Raw genomic sequence first — 20758 nt, 5'->3', positions numbered from 1 at the left:
GAAATTGAAGAAAATCGCCTGTGAATCAGTTTTTCAGCTCGAAGAGCCAGTGACATGTTATATAACTTTCTAGAAGTTAACTAGACGAGCCATGACAGTTATATAACTTTCTACTTCCTGTTTATGTTCAGCAGATGTGGGCGTCTAAGTTGGTGAACAGAAAGAGGGGGCCTCAAGATTTTCTGTACTTTCGTTATTTTTTTTTATTATGTTAATCACCATATATCACATCATTAGTTTTTGATGCAGTGTTCCATGATTCATTGTTTGCATATAACACCCAGTGCTCCATGCAGAACGTGCCCTCCTTAATACCCATCACCGGGCTAACCCATCCCCCTCCCCCCCAGAACCCTCAGTTTGTTTCTTGGAGTCCATAGTCTCTCATGGTTCGTCTCCCCCTCTGATTTTGTACTTTCTTTAGTATAGCTTGAATTGGAGCTGGAACTCAGGAGAAATTCTAGAAAAGGGGAAGGAGCAGGGAACTAAAGGGAATCACAAAGTGTTTATTGTAGTATGAAGACCCATCAGAGCTGATGTGTGCGGGCAGCCGTGGGTACTCTCTTACTCATGGGGTGTCCTGGGAGCAAGAGGCCGCTGGGTACTCTGTCCCCACAGGATCATCTGGCTCATCTGTGGAGTGAATGTGCGCAGTATATGGTGGTGACATTGATTTTATGGCTGAGGATCGTTGGCTAAACATGATCTCTTCTGGAAGTTCTTTGACGTTTGTAGATGATACCTTGGGTTTGACTTGAGTTACCATTTTATCCCCAGAGCTCATGGTCCATGTGGGTGACTCGACTCAGCTGGGGTGTGTTTTCCAGAGCACAGAAGAGAAACGCATGACCAAGGTAGACTGGATGTTCTCATCAGGAGAGCACGCCAAGGTAAGGAGGAAGAACCATCAGTGTGTAGTAGAAGCCCCTGGCGATGGTGTCAGGACAGTGCGGGGAGAGGGAGAATTTAGGCCCCAGGTGCCATGTCGTGCTGTTGCAAGAGGCTTGGGCTTTGGAGCTTGCCAGAACTGGTCCTCCAGCTCAGCCACTTGGCTGGGCAACTTCAGCTTCGTGGTGGGAAGAAGGACTCTCAGGAGGATGACAAAGAAGAGGATGATATTCCTGTTGCTGCTGTTCATCTTGTAGGGTTGTCAAGACACATACTGGATCGTCCATGTAAAGTATTTGTATGTGTCTCGGACATTGCATTTTAGTTTCCTTCCTCTTTTCCCTTCCCCTCTTTGTAGAGTCTATGGAAGAAGGAGGGGGATGACTTCTGAGGCCTTGTCTCTAAGCTTTGGGCTAGGCATAAGAATGATTGCATTCTTATTTTTATTTGGGTTATTTTGGTAAGTTTCTTTCTATGCCCCACTGCCCCACTTATGGGATGGAGGGAATTTTCTTTGTCTTTATGGGTTCTTCCGATGTTGGGATTAGAAGGTCCTGGAGGCCAGGGTATGGAGTGGTTCATGGGAACTCTGAAGCAGCAAGTGGCAAGTTAGTTCACTAGACTGGTAGATGTCCTCCGTGCATGGTGATATACGTACGGGTCAAGGTGTGTTGTGGGGGATATCCCAGGTCATTTATTGTTAATAAAAATTAAGGTGCGAAGTAGCTTTTCTATTAAGACATATTCCCAGTCATCCCTATAAACAAGTCACTTGATTCCTGTATGCTGAGTGGGGGTGAAAGGGTGGCATCATGGTGGGGAATGGGGAATTCCATGTAGTCCCAGCTCCACCTCTGGGAGTCCGTCATGTGTTTAGACGTCAACCACCAAGTAAGTCACAGCAGAAAATAGGTCGCAAAAGAACATTTTGAGCTGTGAGTTCAAAACACAAGAGATAAGGTATTAGAGACCAGGTCTTCTCATTCATGTTTGTGTCTGTATACCCATTTACTTTTCTTAAAACCTTTTTAAGAATAGTAATATTTACTTCCCTTTATAAAAATTCCAACACTTACTCATTTAACAACTATTTTAAGCACTGATGTGGCTGACACTCAGAGCTCCTGCCTTGATGGGAGACTTATGATCAAGATCAAGGGAGATACACAGTAAAATAAGGAGGAAATAAATATGTGGTATGTCAGGTAATAGCAAGAGCTATGGAGAACAAGAAAGCGGGCATTTGCGGTTCTTGTTTTACATGGTTGGTCAGAGAGGACTCCCTGAAAAGATGACATTTGAGCAGAGATCTGCTGGAAGTGAGGGAGCGAACCGTGTGTATTTCTGGGGGGAAGAGTATCCCGGGCAAAGGGAGTAGCAAATGCAAAGGCCCTGAGGCCAGTACTCAAGGAGAGCAAAAAGCTCAGTGTGGATGGAGTAAAATGACCCAGGTAGGTGAGGGAAGAAAAAGTAGAAGATGAAATCAGAAAGGAAGATGGAGTGGGCAGATCATGGCGGGCCTTGTACATTTAGTAGAAATGGGGGGCCATCAGAGGGTTTGGAGTAGAGGAGTAACATGATTTAACTTCTATTTCTAAGGGCTCACCTGCTGAGAATAGACTGTAGTTAGGAGTTAAGCAGGGAGACAAGTAAGGAAGCTCCTTGCAGGAATTCAGGTGAGAGATGAGGTGGCTTGGACCAGAATGGTAACCATGGAAGAGTTGAGAAATGGCTAGATTTTGGATTTGTCTTGAAGGTAGAGGTGACCGGATTTGCTGTGGGATTTTTAATGTGAGTTTAAGAAAGAGAGGAGTTAAGGATGACTGCAAGATTTTTAGTCTGAGCATCTGGAATAAGGCTTTGCCATTTACCAAAAAGGGATGGACTGGAAGGAGCTGGTTTGGGGGAATAATTTGGAGTTGAGTTTTAGACGTGTTTCAAGTGCCTATTGGATATCCAACTGGAAATGCCTTAAGAAGTAAAGGTGTACTTATACTTCCTTTTACTGGAGAAGTACAAAAAGGGAACGCCCCTTGTCCCCCTTTCCTTCCTTATCCCTTTCTGCCAATGGGACAGCGGTTGTGTGTCCTTCACAGCTACACGTGCTGTGTGCGCATGTGTGTGCATGACTCATGATGCCTCATACTTTCTGATCAGACCTTCACTGCCCACATGTATAGGGCCCTATAAGTCCCGAGAGCCCCCCACTCAGCCTTCCCCATGCCCTGTCTTTCTCGGTCCTTGCAATCTCATATGTTCCTTTTCCCTTCTAGGAGGAGGTTGTGTTACGTTATTACCCCAAACTCAGTGTCCCTGTGGGGTACTCCGAGAACTGGGGCCGCTTCCAGAACCGTGTAACCCTGGTGGGGGACACTTCCCACAATGATGCGTCTATCTTGCTGCAAGGAGTGAAGGAGTCTGACAGAGGAAGCTACACCTGTAGTATCCACCTGGGGAACCTGACCTTCAGGAAAACCACCACACTGCACGTGATCGTGAAAGAGCCCCGAAGTATCTGACATTTGGTTGGGGAGGGATGAGGGGCCTCATAGCTAGTAGGCATGGCCAGGACTAGGCATGGCCAGGAGTAGATGCCAGAGAGGCACCTAGGGTGCAGAATTGCAGGAGGCATGACTCTGAGGTGCTGTACTTGCATGACTCTGATACAAGTCCTCATACCCTGGACTTACGTGACCTTCACAGTGATGCCTCCTTCCATCTGGAGCCCTAGGCACCTTGCTTGCCTCACTCTAGTTCTGGCCCTGCGGGTACCTCAAAGACGAGGGAGCTAATATTTGGTGAACTCCAGCCTTCTGCCAGAACTCACTCCCTGCCCGTGTAATATACCAATCTAAAGATACAGGAGCTCAGGGATGGATTGGAGCTGATGTCCAAGGTCTTTTTTCCTCGGATGGTGTACGCTCTGTAGCAGAAGGGAAAATGACCCTGAGCTGGTGAGAGACAGCACAGAGCAGACAGAAAACAGGAAGGGACCAGAACCCAAAAGAGGGGTGTTCTCTGGTGAAATGTTTTCTGTCCTGGCAAACATTGTACATTAAAGCCAGTGGTGTGTAGAATAAAGACTCTTTATTGTGTGGACCAAGAGAGGTTGATAAGTGAGGGATTATAGTTAAATGGTAACAAAGTTAACAGTCAGGATGTGGCCTGTGGACTTTGCCTTTTGCTAGAGCCCTGCACTGGGCGTTGGCTGTGGGTTTGTTTTGGGCAGGGATGCGGGTGAGGAGGGAACACACCTCAGTACCTCTGACCAGAGATTTGAATCTCTGGAGACGCCTTCTTAACCAACTGAGCCACCCAGGCGCCCGTCTGGAGACGCCTTCTTGTAAGACATAGCAAAGGGTCCCAGCTGGAGGGGGAAGAGGGACAGATGGATTTCTTCACTCTCAGAAGTCTTATTCCTACTTCACAGAGAAAATACATACCATGAGTGGGAGCTCACTCAACCTCCAAGCCCCCCTATCACCCCCCCCCCCCCCACCCAGGCCTAACTACATCTGCCCGCATCCTCACCTCTCTGTCCGTCCCGCCATGCCAGGCTCCCTTCCGCCCTGGGCTTATCCAAACCTCTGTGCTCAGGTGGCATTTTCCCTGTCTCTGGAAACTTGCGCTTTCTACTGGCTTCTGCTATCCAGCCTATAAATATGCTCACCTCAAAAAAAAAAAAAAAACAAAAAAACAAAAAACAAAAATAGGGGTTCCTGGGTGGCTCAGTCAGTTGGGCGTCTGCCTTTGGCTCAGGTCACGGTCCCAGGGTCCTGGGATCGAGCCCCGCATCGGGCTCCCTGCTCGGCGGGAAGCCTGCTTCTCCCTCTGCCTCTGCCGCTCCCCCTGCCTGTGCTCACGTGCCCGGCTCTCTCTCCCAAATAAATGATTAAAAAACAACAACAAATAAATATGCCCCCCTCTTCCTCTCACCTGTCCTTGTCTACTTTAGCTCTTACCTGTGTCTTCTTCTTAAAACAGAAATAACTCACATCCTATACATTCACCCATTTAAAGCCTACAACTCAGTGATTTTTAGTATATTCAGAGTTGTGCGTCCTTCACCACAATCAATGATCTATTTCTTTCCTGACCTAGCCAAGTAGCTTGCTAAGAGGCCGTAATGTGGTGCCTCCTCTCTCACTTCCCATTAATTCCTTAGTGCATTGCATCCCGGCTTCTGCTTCTGCCTCTGCTCTGGCTTAGGTCACCGATGTGGCTCTAATCGACCACCCTCAGCCTTCTTTGCCCGCGTAGTATCGGACACTGTATTCTTTATATATACAATATCTTCTATGTTGAATTCATTCTTCCTTCTTTCCTCCCTCTCCTCCCTCCCTCCCACCCGCCCTGCCTTCCTTCCTGTCTAATTCATCTATGATTCCATCAAATTCTAGCCAAATATTCCGCAAATACTTCAAATGCAACATACCCAGACCTCCTCCTGCACACCTGTCCCCAGCTCATCTCCTCCACCTCAGTCAACACCTTCACCACCTACAGAGCTACCTCGCTGGATGCCTGGGAGTTGTACCTGATTCTTTCCTTTCCCATGACCCCCCATTCTCACAGGTCAACCAGTCCTGTCGTTTCTACTACTGACTTTGAGTCTGCCTTCCTTCCAGTCCTACACCACGCTCTAGCTGTCTTCCGCTCTGTCTTGGCCTGTAAGCTCCTAGCTGGTGGCTGTTCTCATTCTCAGCCCCTGCGTGAGTTCTCCCTGCAGCTCTCCGTGCCATTTGCTCTAAATCACAAATCTCAACATTCTGTCCTGGTGCTCAGAGTCTTTCAGTGGTTGGTTTCTCCATCATTTACAGAAAGAAAGCCAGACTCCTGGGTGGAATAATCAAGGCCCTTCATGACCGAGACTCTGCTATCTGTCCAGCCTAATTCCCCACCATGTGCAAAAGTGCAACCTTGAGCCAGACCCATGGAACTATTTCTAATTTCTGAACATACCATCCTCTTGGGCCTCCAGACCTTGTGTGTAATGCGCCCCCATCCTTTTCCATATTGCGCGCCCAACAAACTTGATGTTTCCTGAATTAAACTTTAAAACTGTTGTTGAGAGATTCTCATCTGTTCTGCATAGAATTGGGTACCCTTTTGGACTTCCCATGTGGACTGCCATCATGGCCCCCATAGCAATCTGTGGTTTTCCATCAACATGTTTGTCCCTCTCCTTGAAGGCAGGGACCATGCATTGTTTGTCTTTGAGGCTTCCTTGCCTAGTATAAATGGCACCCAGGAGTGTTTATGTATGTATTTAGAGTGAATTGAGGAAATGAATGAAGGGTACCTCTTCATTGGGTGGAAGTGCCTTACTTGGTATCATGACTGTGGGGCTGACTGTTGTACCATATATCCTTTTGAAACCAACCACTTTCTTATAGAAGGATCTGCAGCCTCTAAAACGTCTGTTATTTTATTTTAGGATAGAATTGTTCATGTCAAAGGAAACTCTGCTGTAGGTGACGTGCTATTCTCTTCTCCCACCCACCTTAATCTACGCTGTAGTTAGGGATAAACAAGGGGGCCAGACCTGGTTCTCCATCGAATGGGGACAGCTGGAGCCCCAGTGTTTCAGCATGGGCTGGAGCCTGGCCTTCTCCCCCACCTTCCTGACTTGGCTGCGGCTACTTGGTATAGAACTGGTGGGACTCACAGCTGTTTTCTGGATTATTGACACCCTCTCATTGCTTTTCTCCTTTCCCAAGCATTGGTGACCCCAGTAGCCCTCAGACCTGAGATCCTGGGTGGTAATCAGGTGGTGATCATTGTGGGCATTGTCTGTGGCACTGTCCTGCTGCTTCCTGTTCTGATATTGACCATGAAGAGGACCCACAGGAACGAGAGGTACTGGGCTTGGGGGGGGGGGGGCTTGTGGTGCCTCGAGCCTGAAGTGGAAGAGTGATAGGGTCCTAACCATGCCATTCGCACAGGAGGGGGTCCTTTAAAATAGAATCGTCCGTGGTTGTCACACTAGATGTCGTCTCTGTAACGACCCCAGCCCTCCGCTTGCTGTGTTCCAGAAAAGCCTCGCCTGTCCCTACACCCTCCTCTTTCATTTTGGTATTTTACAGAGATTATCGGCTCTTTTGTAAATGGTGGTGTAAGGCGAGCATAATTAGGAGTATAAATCTTACACAAGAGCTTTAAGGTGCCATTCAGTGCCTGAGAGAAATGGTTTTTGAATTATCCACAATACCCACTCCATATAGAAGATCAGATCTTGAGGGTTGTCGGTGGCCTCATTTAAGGAGGGAGCACATCCTAGGGCGCCTGGGTGGCTCAGTCGGTTAAGCGTCTGACTCTTGATTTCGGCTCAGGTCATGATCTCTGGGTCGTAGGATCAGTGCAGAGTCTGCTTGTCCCTTTCCCTCTCCTCCTCCCCCTGACTGTGCTTTCTCTCTCAAATTAATAAATAAAATCTTTAAAAAAAAACAAACATGAACACATTCTAATTCTGAGAGGGTATTTTTGAATGGATGCCCTGAGTTAGTTATTGTTGAAACGTGTTGTTAAAGTCTTGAATGCATCCCCCCTTCTCCCAGCGTCTCCGAAATGCCCAGATGCCCAGACATAGCAACAGTGTTCCACTGGCCGTTGGCAGGCCCATGTCCCTCCACTTACCCAGTTGCCGATGACGAGATACATTGCTGGGGCAAACTGGCTCTCTTGCTGAAATGCTGTCATTGGGCAAAGACCCCCATTCCTGGGTTCTGCCTTCTGAGTCTCCTTTCCCATGAAACACGGACTCTACAGAAAGTGCTTTGCCTGCTGGGTTTGCACTTCCATTTCCCAGGGCCTCTCTGACTTGGTTTGAACGTGGTTGGCCTCTCTGAGGGTCTTTGCTCTGGGCGTGCAGATGGCCCTGAGCCCAGAGTTAGACAACCATTATCAACTCAACGCCCCACCCTGGGCCTCCATTTCCCTCCAAATGAAATCAGCACTTCCATGTCTACTAGCTTACCCTAAAGAAACAATCAGACTGATATCCTGAGATTCGTAAGCACAGTTGCTGTAGCCCTGATGATAATTAAACACTGAAATCATCCACGGTGACTGTCAGCTAATGAGTCATTGAATCAGTGTTCCACTCAGTGACATACTGCACAACCCCGAATGTAATGGCATGGGAAAATGTCCCATGTGTAATGTGTAATATGTAATATGATCTCAGTTTTATAAAAAAGAAAATTATATAATGCTCACTGCAGCAGCATATACAATAAATCTATTTTGTGTGAGTGCACTTAGGCCTGCGCTGAGAAAGAATAATTCCAAAGTCTCAGTAGTGCTATTTGAGAGAAAAGAGAAGGTGGGTCCCACAAGGGCAGGAAGTTTACTAGGACTTCAACCTCCAACTCTCTCTGTTTCTTTACTATTCGAATTAGTTTTACAATGAGAACACACACACAATGAGAATCAGAAAGTATGAGAAAACTATTCCCTCCACTTTGAGACAAAAAAAATATGGTTTCTTTTCTAGCTTCAACCCTGATTTTTTTTTTTTTTAGCTCTACCTTAGGCCAAAACAGAAAAAAGGGAAGTATATTCAGTGGCAGATGCAGAAGGCAGATGGTCAAGAGATCAAAGGCCAAGGGCTGGGAAAGGGCCAGCGAGCTGGGGGCTGGGGATGGGGAGGGAGGGGGGGTTGTGGCACTAATTCTGCTTGGCCGCCTCGCTGGGGGGAGGAGCCCTTTGAACTGGGTGTCGCTGAGCTTCTGTTGCCCCCTGCTGGCTCAGCTACGTCTCCCCAGTCCTAGGTTCTGATAACATCGAATGCCCGGGGCGGTGCTCGCTATTAAGTCATGTAAAACTGTGTGGACAGAAAGATGTTAGCTAGGTAATAGAGACGTGGAAGGTGTCCAGCCCAGACTCCCTCCAGAATGCCTCCCTGCTCTCCACCAGAGAGGGGCACTTCTCAGATTTCATGGTGAACTGGGGAGTCTAGGGAGAAGAGTTCCTCCTCTGGGGTCCCCCTCTTCACAAGGCTCTGTGGGGTCTCAGGCAGGCCCCCTTGAATATATAGTGCCCACCGGCTAATTCCGCCTGCTTTTCCTGCCTTGCAGCTCAGTAACCTCCACAATGCTGGTAAAAAGCCTGGAGAACGTAAAGAAGCCTGATCCAGAGGTAAGGGAAAACTCAAACCTCCATTTCGCTGCTGAGCCCAACAAGGGTGGATACCGCTCCGTCCAGGGGGGGTCACTGTCATTCCGCGTGGCCTGTCTTACTCGGTGTTATAGCTCAGCATACCGGCCAGTGCTGGGTACAGAGCAGGGGCTCGGGAAATCTTCATCACCAGAGTGAGAGTCCCCCAGGAGGGAGTGGGGTGGGTCCACGGGGCCTCCTGGTAGGGCCACAGGAAAGAGCGCTGGACTCAGAGTCAGAAAATCCACGTTCATGGGACGCCTGGCTGGCTCAGTCAGTTAAGCGTCTGCCTTCGGCTCAGGTCATGATCCCAGGGTCCTGGGATCGAGCCCTGCGTCGGCTCCCTGCTCGGTGGGGGAGTCTGCTTCCTCCTCTCCCTCTGCTGCTCCCCCTGCTTGTGCTCTCTCGCTCTTTCTCTGACAAATAAATAAAACCTTAAAAAGAAATCCCTATTTAAGCCCAGCTCTGCCACCTCCCAGAGCCACACTTTTCTCACCAGTAAAATGAGGGTGAGGACGAACACATTTGACCTGTTTTAAGGTTCAAATAACCTGATGATCTGCAAGGGCTTTATAATCCCTGGGCACTTGTGGAACCATAAGGGAGAATTGTGGTATATTCAGGAGTTAAGTGAAGAAGTTAATGGTTCAGATTAAATATTCGGTGACTTTAAGAAAGAGGATTGGGGCACCTGGGTGGCTCAGTTGTTAAATGTCTGCCTTTGGCTCGAGTTATGGTCCCAGGGTCCTGGGATCGAGCCCCACCTCGGGCTCCCTGCTCCACGGGAAGCCTGCTTCTCCCTCTTCTATTCCCCCTGCTTGTGTTCCTTCTCTCGCTGTGTCTCTCTCTCTGTCAAATAAATAAATAAAATCTTAAAAAAAAAAGAGAGGATCAAGAAGAACTTTTTCTTCCATATTAGTTTGTAACAGAGCTATAAATAATTGTTATTAGGGTCTGAGAAATGAATTCATTTCCTTGAACTCCCTTTCCTCCCTCTCTTCCTCCCTGCTTTCCTCGCTCCCTCCTTCCCTTCTTTTAAAAACTCCTCTTGGAATATTTACTTTCCCATCTTTTGCCCTGTTTGTGACCCAAGAATAGGATTTTGTCACAACATAGTGCAGGGGCCTCCAGAAGGCCAAGAGTTTGTCACTGGATGACATCACCTCCCCAAATAGTGACAGGAACATGAATCACAAAGTACCACCGACCTCACAAATGTGAAGTCCAGCGAGGGCTGTCCCTGCCCTGGAAACCCTCTTAAAGAGCTGACCCCGGTTAGCTGCTGATCAATGCCATCCTGCCATGCCTCTAAATAGAAGGAACTAAGCACAAAGTACAAATAATCTGGCAAGATAAGGATTCCCTGCTGCTACCTAAGTGCCCATCCAAACGAAGAGGTCTGTCTTTTGAAGCAAAGAATTTCGTTCTTAAGACGGAGCTCTTTGCTGACTAGCCAATTTTCTTAATTTTCGGGAAGACTGGGGACTGAATTATCATTATCAGTGATCATTTTCTAGCTCTTAATAATCCTCTGGTGTCGATGCCCTGCAAATAGTAGTAGGTGGCTTTTTACTTGGGCACATAACATTTGCTGATTTTTAGTAACGTTTATACTATTTCCCCCCCACCTACCCAGAAACATGTTTACTCTTCAATAGCCACACGGGAGCAGATCGAGGCGGAAGAAGAATCCAGTGGAAAAGCAGAGGCCACCTACATGACCATGGTGAGAGCGCTTCTGGGCCCAGCTGGGCCAGGTGTCCGGAGGGTGGAGAAGGAGTTGGCAAGGATGTGGCCGCGTAGCTAGATCACCCTGGGGGGGGGGGGTGTGTCACTCTCCTGAGTGATCTTTCTACGTAGTAGGGAAGTCTGAGAAGCTGACGCTCAGCTGGATAGAAAAGTAACACCAAACTTGCCTTCATACCCAGTCTCGAGGGTTGATTGATTGATTTTAAAGATTTTTATTTATTTGAGAGAGAGAGACACAGCGAGAGAGGGAACACAAGCAGGGGGAGTGGGAGAGGGAGAAGCAGGCTTCCCGCCGAGCAGGGAGCCCGATGCGGGGCTCGATCCCAGGACCCTGGGATCATGACCTGAGCCGAAGGCAGATGCTTAACGACTGAGCCACCCAGGCACCCCTCTAGTCTCGAGTCTTTAAAGGTCATTAGGGCTAAAGATGATTGATTTTAGTGGTGAAAAGAGGCACCTTTGTCAGGGAGAAGCAAAGCGCCTCTGCCTCATTAGAGATTGAACACAACCTAATAGAGAGGGTACCATAGAGCCTTGGACAAACGTTGTGTCGCAATTTTCCTTCCTATCCGAGAGTCCCTTCCAGTTCTTACATTTTTAAATTCTGTGGCTTATGCTGTTTTGACATAATGTGATTGCCAGGAAGGCTGCATTCTGTATAATAATATGGAGTCGGATTCCCGCTCTCCTTCCCCCGCTTCCTCCGCTCCACAGCACCTAGAAAAGGCACCCGGCGTGTAGTGAGTAGGAGTAAGGACAGAAGGAGTGAGCTGGCAATGGGCACGGTTCTATTTGTAGGCTAATAATAGGCACCCAGGCCGTGAAGGGAGCCGTGTTCTGCTGGGCTCAGGCAGGCTGGCCTCCTCCGTTTGGGGGACAGTGGCTTGTTGCTTGTTCTCATCACACCAGCACCGAGGACACATGATTCCCAGATGATGGCAGCGGAGAAGGATCCTGCTGAGGGCGCGTGAGGTCAGGGACCTGGCCGGGTTCCACCCAGTGAAACAGTAGCCCCCCCTCTGAAGTCGCGTGCGGTCCTGTTTCCCCTGCCGTCCTTCTCCTGGGACTACCACGGGATGCTCCAGGCGCTGCCGGGCCTCGTGCGGCCTCCCGGACACTCGCTGCCGACAGCTGCACGGTGGCTGAGAGCGGCCCCACCGGCATGGCACCTTTGGCAGAAAACCTGGGAGCCGCCACCTCTACCCCCCATGTTCAGCGGAGGTGCTTGGATTGAAACTTTGCGTAGAACAGCACTTCTGTCATTTTGAAACAGGTGCAATGAGGCGAGTGTGATGAGAGGCCAAAGCCACAAGACTCAAAGGCTTGTAGAGGCCAGTCAGGTTGTTTTAAAGGCCGTGGGCCAAATTCGGGGAGCCTCTGGGCGAATCCCGGCCCGCGGGCCACCTGTTGGAGACCTTTGGTAGAGAGGCATTATTTGATTAGGGAGCAGGGATAACAACAAACTTTGGATTTTGTTGTTTTGTTGTTGTTGAATTGATTACATTTACTTCAGAGGAGGGGGCACCGTGTCCCCTTTCTGGGGCCGGACAACACAGTGGTTAACATCACAAGCTTGAAGTTGGGCAGACCTGGGCCCACAGGCCTGGCTCTATGACTTAGATGCAGGTAGCTTAGCCTCTCTGACACTTGGTTTCCTCATCCTTAAAATGGGAATCATAATATCCACCTCCCGGTGGTGAGGCTCTCATGCGTGAGTGCTGGTGAAATTCAGAATTGGGTCAGAGAGATGGAAAGAGCTCAGTACATGGTCACTATTCTGATGGAAATACTTACACCTGTGCTTTCTTTCCTCCCCACCCCCCCTGCAGCACCCAGTTTGGCCTTCCCTGAGGTCAGCACCCAGTAACCCAGCTGATAAACGTCAGCTGGGTGAATTCTAAAACCAGAGCAAGACCTTTGAGAAGAAAGGAGAGTTCCTTTTGCGCTTAGCAGTGGCAGAGGCTCCTCTGTGTATCCTGAGTTACTGGATGGGTCGTTCCGGGACCCCCCCTGCCCCCCAAGTTCTTCTCCTGCCTCATTGGTCGAAGGGCTGAAGAAGAAGGGTTCAAAACCCAGCAGAAAGACGGGACAGCTTGGGAGGGACAGGCCCCGACGGAGGGAAGCATGGATGCCGTCCTTCCGGAGCTGGACGCTGGCCCTGGGGACCCTGGCCGAGCGGCCATGGCAGCCTCAAGCATTCCATCAGATCCTCAGCTTGGATGGTGTTCTTCATGGATGGGTCCCTGGGAAGAATTGCAGAAATAAAAACCAACCCAAATGATTCCTTTGGCAAACTACCCCTAAATAAATGTGGCTTGTGGAAATCATCCTGTTTGTATACCCTGGCTGAGGGGCAAGCGAAGGCTGGGTGAGGAATTTATAGTCAGGAATGCCTCAGACAACTGAGGAGAGGAGAGCCACTGGAGACCAGTGTTGGCCCTGGGACCGTGTGGGGGCAAATGGGTTGCAGTGGGGTATGGATACAGGTCGAGGATTTAACCCAGCCCTTGTCAGCCTGGCTAGGTATCAGAATGGCTGGTGGCTCTTTGCTGGGCCTTGCTGAAGACATCTGAGCTGGAGCTTGGGCATCTGTCTTTTTCAAATGTGGAGCTCATGGGCTGCCAAAGTGGACAGCCACCGATGTAGCTCTTGGTCTGAAAGGTGAGATTCCTGTACTTTTTGGTTACCATTGTCAGATTTAACGAGGTTCTTTTTTTTTTTTTTTTAAGATTTTATTTATTTATTTGACAGAGTGAGAGCACAAGCAGGGGGAGCAGTAGAAGGAGAGGGAGAAGCAGTCTCCCGCTGAGCAGGGCGCCCAATGCGGGGCTCAATCCCAGGACCCTGGGATCATGACCTGAGCCGAAGGCAGACGCTTCACCGACGGGGCTACCCAGGCGCCCCTAATGAGGTTGTTTTAAAGATCCTTTGGTTCTCGGGGCACCTGGGTGGCTCCTTCGGTGAAGCATCTGCCTTCGGCTCAGGTCATGATCTCGGGGTCCTGGGATCAGGCCCCACGTTGGGCTCCCGGCTCTGTGGGGAGTCTGCTTCTCCCTCTGCCTCTCCTCCCTTCTTGTGCTCTTTCTCTCAAATAAATCAATAAAATCTTTAAGAAAAAATAAATGAAGATTCTTTCATTCTGAGCTCCCATTTCTAGCCCGGGCTCTGCTCAGGCCGCCTCTCTTCCACCACCGAGGTTCTTTCTCCTTCTCCGCACCCCCTCCCTCCCGCTTAGCCATTCAGGGCATGGATTTCTGATTTAATCTCAAATGGAGCTACATTTTTGTTTTTGTGGGTTTTTTGTTTTGTTTTGTTTTGGAGTTGGGGAGGAGCAGAGGGAAGAAAGAGAGAGAGAATCACAAGTAGACTCCCCTTGAAACCTGATGTGGGGCTCGATCTCACAACCCTGAGATCATGACCTGAGCCAAAATCAAGAGTCCAGTGCTTAACCGACTGAGCCACCGAGGTGCCCCTAGAGCTACATTTTTGGATTCCCCTAGCTCTCCAAACTTCAGGACCCTCTTATAACACATCCATCATTACCTCTTTCTCTTTTACCAACTGTTCTTGGGTGTCTTATTTGGAGTCCTGTAGCCTCCCTTTGTTCTTGGTCAGCCATGGCTGAGAGTCCTTAAATGCTTCCTTCTCACCTGTTAGCTCTAAATAAGGAATATGTCAATAATTTGCAATATGTGCATCCTGTCCAAGACATAGCAGAGAAGTGACACGTTCTGCCATGGTAAGTAGAGTGGGGAGAAAGACTCTTTCATATCCTAAGAATTCATTGAGAGGAAGCGATTTCATTCCTGGGCTATTAGGTAACATGCTCTCCTGAGCTAGAGGGGGTCCTTTTCTACTTCCTCAAATAGTATCTGCAGAGGAGGGGGACCTTGCGGATCCGAGTTAGGTGGATGGATGGGGATTTTAATTCTGGTGTTCTGGATCAAAGAGGATAAATTGGGGTAAGAGCTGGAGGGAGGGCTGTGCAGTTACCCACACACTCCTGCAGGGGCGCCTGGATCGGGGACGTGTGGGCACACCCCTCCAGAGGTGGACTGGCCCAGATTTGAACTTGATTCATTCAAAGTTTGGCTTCCATTCTGGGTGGAGCAGTTGTAACGGAGGAGGAGGAGGAGGAGGAGGAGGAAGTCTACTTCTCTCTCCCAACCCTACCTCCCCACAAACCTTTCTTTTATACACAGTCCTCAGGTCAAGGTGGAGAGTGGAGACCACAGCTGTCAGACACCAGTTTTTCCTCACACCAGAGCAGCCCTGCGGGGACCATGAGAAGATCTGTTTTGTTCCCCCACGCTCTTCCCCTAGGGGTGGCCATCTGTTAAGTCCAGGAGCATGAAGGCATATGGCATAGGGAATGGGCTTGAAGCTCATGGTTCAAATCCTTGGCCTGGTTCAAATCCTTGGCTCTGCCTTTGCTCTCTCTTCGACGTGGCAGTTTACTTCAGTTCTTTGAGGCTGCTTCCCCTATATATAAAATGGAGACTCATAGGGTTTTTTGTGAGGACTAAATGGGGTCACTTAGGGGCCAGCGCCTGGTGTGGCCCTCCAGCCCCTTCCAATGTGCTCTTTCCCAGTTGGATTTATCTTCCAGTGATTCAGTCCCCATCTCTCGTTAATTTTTTATTTCTATGGGCAGGAAGCCCTTTAACCCAACACACCTAAATCCCTCTTCCCACCCAAAGGAAGAGAGAGCTAGGAGGCGTTTTGCATAGCTCTGGGGTGGGGTGGGGGGCATTCCGCAGGTGGGAGAGCCGCTGGAGACAGCAAGCTGGATCTTTCCTTGTGGTAGATCCTTTAGCTAGCGCTTCTGTTGCTTAAATTTGCACTAGTTTTAAGTCCCTAGAACACCAAATGCTCCCATACTCAAAGATTTCCAGAAGTATGCAGGCTTTTGCCAAAGGAAATCAGGCCTTGAAAGGGTGGAGAGAGTGGGGCCCCCCATGACTGATGTAGAAGTTGGCAGCCTCAGAACTTGGCTGTTGGAACTGAAAACACTTCAGCCCATTTCCTGGGGACCTGGAGAAGATGTGCCTCCTGGAAAAGGCTGCAGCCTTCCACCAGCCCTTTACTCTTTGTTCCTGGTTCCCACCCCACTTTGTCTCCTTTTGGCTAGTCAGTACGCTTCCATGTCTGCATTGGCGGTTTATCTTGTAAAACGCTAGCCGTGCGCACGCACACATGCGTGTGTGTGGGTTTGGAAGGGGTCATGCTTCCACTGAATTAGCTTAGTTACTTAGAGCCAAAGAAGCTTAGGTTGCAAATTTTGTCCCAACACAGACCAGTTATCCCCTTATTAAGACAAAACCAAGTTTCTTAGGACTCTTGACCTTCTGTACAGGCCAGCTGGCTTGTGAATGTGGTCTGGTCTTCCTCAAGGGAGATCAGGCAAACCATAACCACTTCTGTAAACTCAGCTCTGAAAACCTATCTTCTTTATCAAAAAATAAGGGAACTTAAGAGTTTTCTCAGAAAGCTAAAACCTTTCTTTTTTAAAAATATTTTATTTAGGGGTGCCTGGGTGGCTCAGGCATTAAGCCTCTGCCTTCGGCTCGGGTCATGGTCCCAGGGTCCTGGGATCCAGCCCCACATCGGGCTCCCTGCTCAGCAGGGAGCCTGCTTCTTCCTCTCCCACTCCCCCTGCTTGTGTTCCTTCTCTCCCTGTGTCTCTCTCTGTCAAATAAATAAAATCTTTAAAAAAAATATTAGAGAGAGAGCATGAGCACGAGCGGGGGAAGGGGCAGAGGCAGAGGGAGAAGCAGACCCTCCCCCCGCCTTGAGCAAGGAGCCTGAAGCAGGGCTTGATCCTGGGACTCCAGGATCATGACCTGGCCCAAGGCCGATGCCTAATGGAACTGGGCCACCTAGATGCCCCTAAAACCTTTCTTATTTTATAGATGATGAGAGCAACGGTGATTAGCCTGTCCCAGAACTTTCAAGGCACCTGTCTAAACCCCACATCCTGTGTTCATGGCCTTCTGAGATTGGGTGCCATGTTGTCTGCCCATTCATTCCTCTCATTTTTTTTTTCCATGACAGGACCCCTCTGCTCCATACACCTGTGTCCTTCCTGCTTCTGAGCCTTTGCTCTTGGTGTTTCCCTGACTAGAATTTCCTGTCCCTTCTTGCCTGCCCAAATCAACATTCTTTCAAGGCCCTGCTTCAGTCATCTTTCTCACGGCTTCCTGGATGTCTCTCCGTTTACTAGATTTTATCTCCTAACGTTCTCCATTTGTCTCATGGGTATGGTGGTTCTCTAAGAGATCTTAAGCTCTTAGAGACCCTGTTTTAGGTCTTTTCTATGTGCTTTGCAGCATCTGACCCCACGTGGGTCAATCCCTTGTTGAGTGGGATTCCTAGAAATGGCGTGGGACAGCAAGCACAGGGAGCTGCTGGACCTGGCTTCCAGCTGGAGTTCTACCCCACCTTGGCTGCGTAAGTTCAGGCTGATGGAGTTTCTGCCCTTTTCCCAGATATAAAGTAGACATTCATTTATTCTTATGTGCTCAGGGACAAGGAGAGGCTCTGCTCAAACTAAAAATGAGACCCAACCCCTGTCCTTAGAGAGCTATAATTTAGTTGGGGAGATAAGATATGTAAACAAAAGATGACAATCCTTTCTGACATCCAGACAATCCCGGGTGTACCTTTGTTCCTTTACCCCTTGTTGAGGGGAGTTTATACCTTTGACTCCCTAACTAGAATGGAAGGAGGGTGAGCTGTATCTTATTCATGGCTGAATCTCTAGCTTCTAGCCTGGTGTCTGGCACACGGGGGACATTAAGTAGATATTTGAGTTTGTTGAATGAGGGAGTTGATAAACAATTGAGTGAATGTACCAGTGTCGTAGGTGCACAGAGAGAAGAGGTGCGTAGGAGGTACGTAGGAGGTACGTAGGAGGTACGTAAGTTGGTAGCAGATTTTTGAAGAAAGACTAGGAGGTTGCTGAACAGACAAGACCGGAACGGCATTCCTAGAGGAAGAAACAGCAAAGGAAGGACACCGAGATGTGAGCGCTGGGCTGGGTGAGCAGAACCTCCCAGTGTGTGCTGGCTGGAGATGGGCGTGGGGCAGGGAAGAGAGGTGAACAAAATGAGTCCATGCCTTTGTTATTCCTCAGTGGGCGGCTGGGAGCTCTGAAGATCCTGGGACCAGCATCTCACCCTAAGCTTGCTCCTGCTTACCAATCTCTTTTCCCCAGCCCCGGGCCCTGGCTTCTCATTGCCCCTTGCTCATGGGATGCAAACCTTTTACTATTAGTTGAAGTCAAGAATTGACTGTGCTCAAGGAGCACCTGGAGATCTTATTAAAAATGCAGACTGTGATCTCATGGGTCTAAGGTGGTGCCTATGGCTCTGCATTTCTCAGGAGCTCCTACATGATGCTGCCGATGCTGGTCCAGGGACCACGCTTTGAGAAGTGAGGCTTTAAGGCAAACGGCCTAGGGAGGCTCTCTGTAGAATTAAGATTGGGCATTCCAAAGGCAAAAGGAAACTACCTTCCTTTGGATTACTGAGAACACTGCTTCTCCCAGCAGGGTGGGTGACTGAGTGTTATCTAATAAAATATTCAGCGGTAAATGGCACCGGGTAGAAATGCCAAAAATAGGGCTTTACTCCGCCCTTAGCCCATCTTTGATATTGGTCTCTTCATTCTGCAAAACCCCTCTTTGAGTTTCAGCTTCCTTGGCTTTGCTGGCTCCCAGGGAGCAAATGGGCATTTGGAGGCCCAAGTGAGCCACGGAAGGTTCTGGGGTAGTCCTCCTCCGGCCTCACCCTGCCAGCGCATCTCGCCCCTGATCTTTTGACCCTTAGTCCTGGGGGATTGGGTTGCACAAAGTCTATTCTGTTATAAATCATACACCTGGTTTCCCTTAGCCAAATTTTGGATAGAAGCAGAGGGACATTCCTTATCTCAGATGTCCCCAGGATAGAAGTTTCTGGACCCTGCGTGAGACCCAGTGAGCTGAGTAAGCAGCTTCCCTGAGCCCCACAGTCCCCTTCAGCTGCGTTAAGGAAAAGGAGGAGGCCGGCTACGTCAAACCAAAACTCTCTGGCTGACATGTGCCTGCGGCAGCTTGGGTGGCTAAGCTGCACCCTGGGACTGGCAGCGCTGGGGCCCTGGCTGGGGCTAGCCCTCCCTCTGGGCACACCTGCGAGCCGGGCCACAGCCGGTGGTGGAGGAGGGCTGGGGCGACGGAGATGGGCCGTGGCCCCTGGAGGACTCTCTTCCCTAGGCTGCCTCTCCGACTGCCTCTCCGCTCCTTTGCTGATCTTCCTTCCTCTAGGCTGTGCGCCAGCCACAGCCAGACCTGAGTCAAGTGACGGAGTCTGTGACGATCCGGGGCACTCGGAGGCACCTCTCTACCCCTCTGCCTTCAGCAACTGCCACCCAGACCTGGCCCACATCGCTCCTTCCAGCCCAGCCCAGCTGCAGCAGCCTTCACGATGGTGTCAGCTTTCCCCCATTTCCTCTTCAAATTCATTAATTCGTTCGTTCATTCATTCCTTCTTTGGTTCGTTCACTCAGGCATGCTTCTGTGCGGCTGTCTCACCTGTGTATCGAGTGTCCGCTCTGAGCCAAACACTGCGCTGGGCTCCCGTTCTGTTCCTCCACACCCGCGCTTTAGCACCTTCTTTTTGTAGCCGATGCGAAGCTCCCTTGCTTTGTCCATTCCAGTCTTCTCTTCTCCGTGTCTCTAAACAACCTGATGGGAGGTCTGGGGTCTCCTCCCCTCGGTGATAGGCAGTGTGGAATCCTGGAAGTACCCCATGTTTCACACAGACCTCAGTTTGAATCCTGGCTCTGACTCTGACCTTGACTACCTACCATACGTCATCTTGGGTGGGTTAAGTTCTGTTAGCCTCAGTTTCCCCATTTGCAATAAAAAAAATAGAAGAAGACATCACCTATCCCAGGGCTAGATTTCAGTTGAGATATCACATGTGAAGTACTTGGCACAGAGTTATTACACAAAAGTATCAGTTGCTCCCTCTTTAGTGCCTCAATGGCCCATCACAAGTGTGAGGCATTGCTGCACAGGAAACTGTGTTCTACTGAAAGTTTCCCCAGAAAAGTGGGGGCCGCCTTCTGTGCTCAGGGCCACCTTGGTACTCCACCCCAAGTCCTCCTACTTGTGATATTTGCCGATTTTTTCCTTCCTTTTTCAAATGGAAAGTTTTCAAACATACACAACTGAAGAGAGAACTATGTAATGAGCCCTTTGCACCTGCCACCAGTTTCAACAATGAACAGCAACGTCCAGACTTGGGTCACCTACCTCCCCCATTTTTTTTTTCGTGGAATATCTTAAAGCAAATTCAAGTCACCCTATCTTTTCACCCTCAACACTCCAGTGTGTATAACAGATAAAGATGTTCAAATCAAAACCACAATGAGATACCATCTCACACTGGTCAGAATGGCTAAAATTAACAACTCAGGAAACAACAGGTGTTGGTGAGGATGCAGAGAAAGGGGAACCCTCTTGAACTGTTGGTGGGAATGCAAACTGGTGCAGCTACTATGGAGAACAGTATAGAGGTTCCTCAAAAAGTTGAAAATAGAGCTACCCTACGACCCAGCAATTGCACTACTAGGTATTTATCCAAAGGATACAAACATAGCGATTTGAAGGGGCACACGCACCCCAGTGTTTATAGCAACAATGTCCACAAAAGCCATACTATGGAAGGAGCCCAGATGTCCATTGACAAAGGAATGGATAAAGAAGATGTGATGTATATACACAATGGAATATTACTCAGCCATCAGAAAGAATGAAATCTTGCCATTTGCAACGACGTGGATGGAACTAGAGGGTATAATGCTAAGTGAAATAAGTCAGTCAGAGAAAGACAAATACCATACGTGGCATTTAAGAAAAAAGCAGATGAACATAGGGGAAGGGAAGGAAAAACAAAATAAGATGAAATCAGAGAGGAAGACA

The 20758-nt window shown here is 49.1% G+C and overlaps 1 protein-coding gene across 3 annotated transcripts in view; it reads left to right on the top strand.

Moving 5' to 3' along the window:
* The window catches only part of JAML (junction adhesion molecule like), a 29529-nt gene extending 16408 nt beyond the window's left edge, over nt 1-13121 (top strand). For 2 of the 3 annotated variants that reach the window (XM_027579149.2, XM_027579150.2), the window contains 6 exons: nt 778-890; nt 3162-3399; nt 6609-6747; nt 8967-9027; nt 10682-10771; nt 12624-13121. In XM_027579149.2, the coding sequence (XP_027434950.1) occupies nt 778-890; nt 3162-3399; nt 6609-6747; nt 8967-9027; nt 10682-10771; nt 12624-12695 (713 nt within the window). In that variant the 3' untranslated portion in view covers nt 12696-13121. The other variant, XM_027579148.2, reaches the window with a different exon arrangement.
* The last annotated feature ends 7637 nt before the right edge of the window (nt 13122-20758 follow it).

The sequence above is a fragment of the Zalophus californianus genome, chromosome 11 (assembly GCF_009762305.2).
Source record: "Zalophus californianus isolate mZalCal1 chromosome 11, mZalCal1.pri.v2, whole genome shotgun sequence".
NCBI classification, from domain to species: Eukaryota; Metazoa; Chordata; class Mammalia; order Carnivora; family Otariidae; genus Zalophus; species Zalophus californianus.
The sequence above is the reverse complement of the archived record's forward strand: the minus strand, read 5'-3'. Positions and strand labels throughout refer to the sequence as shown.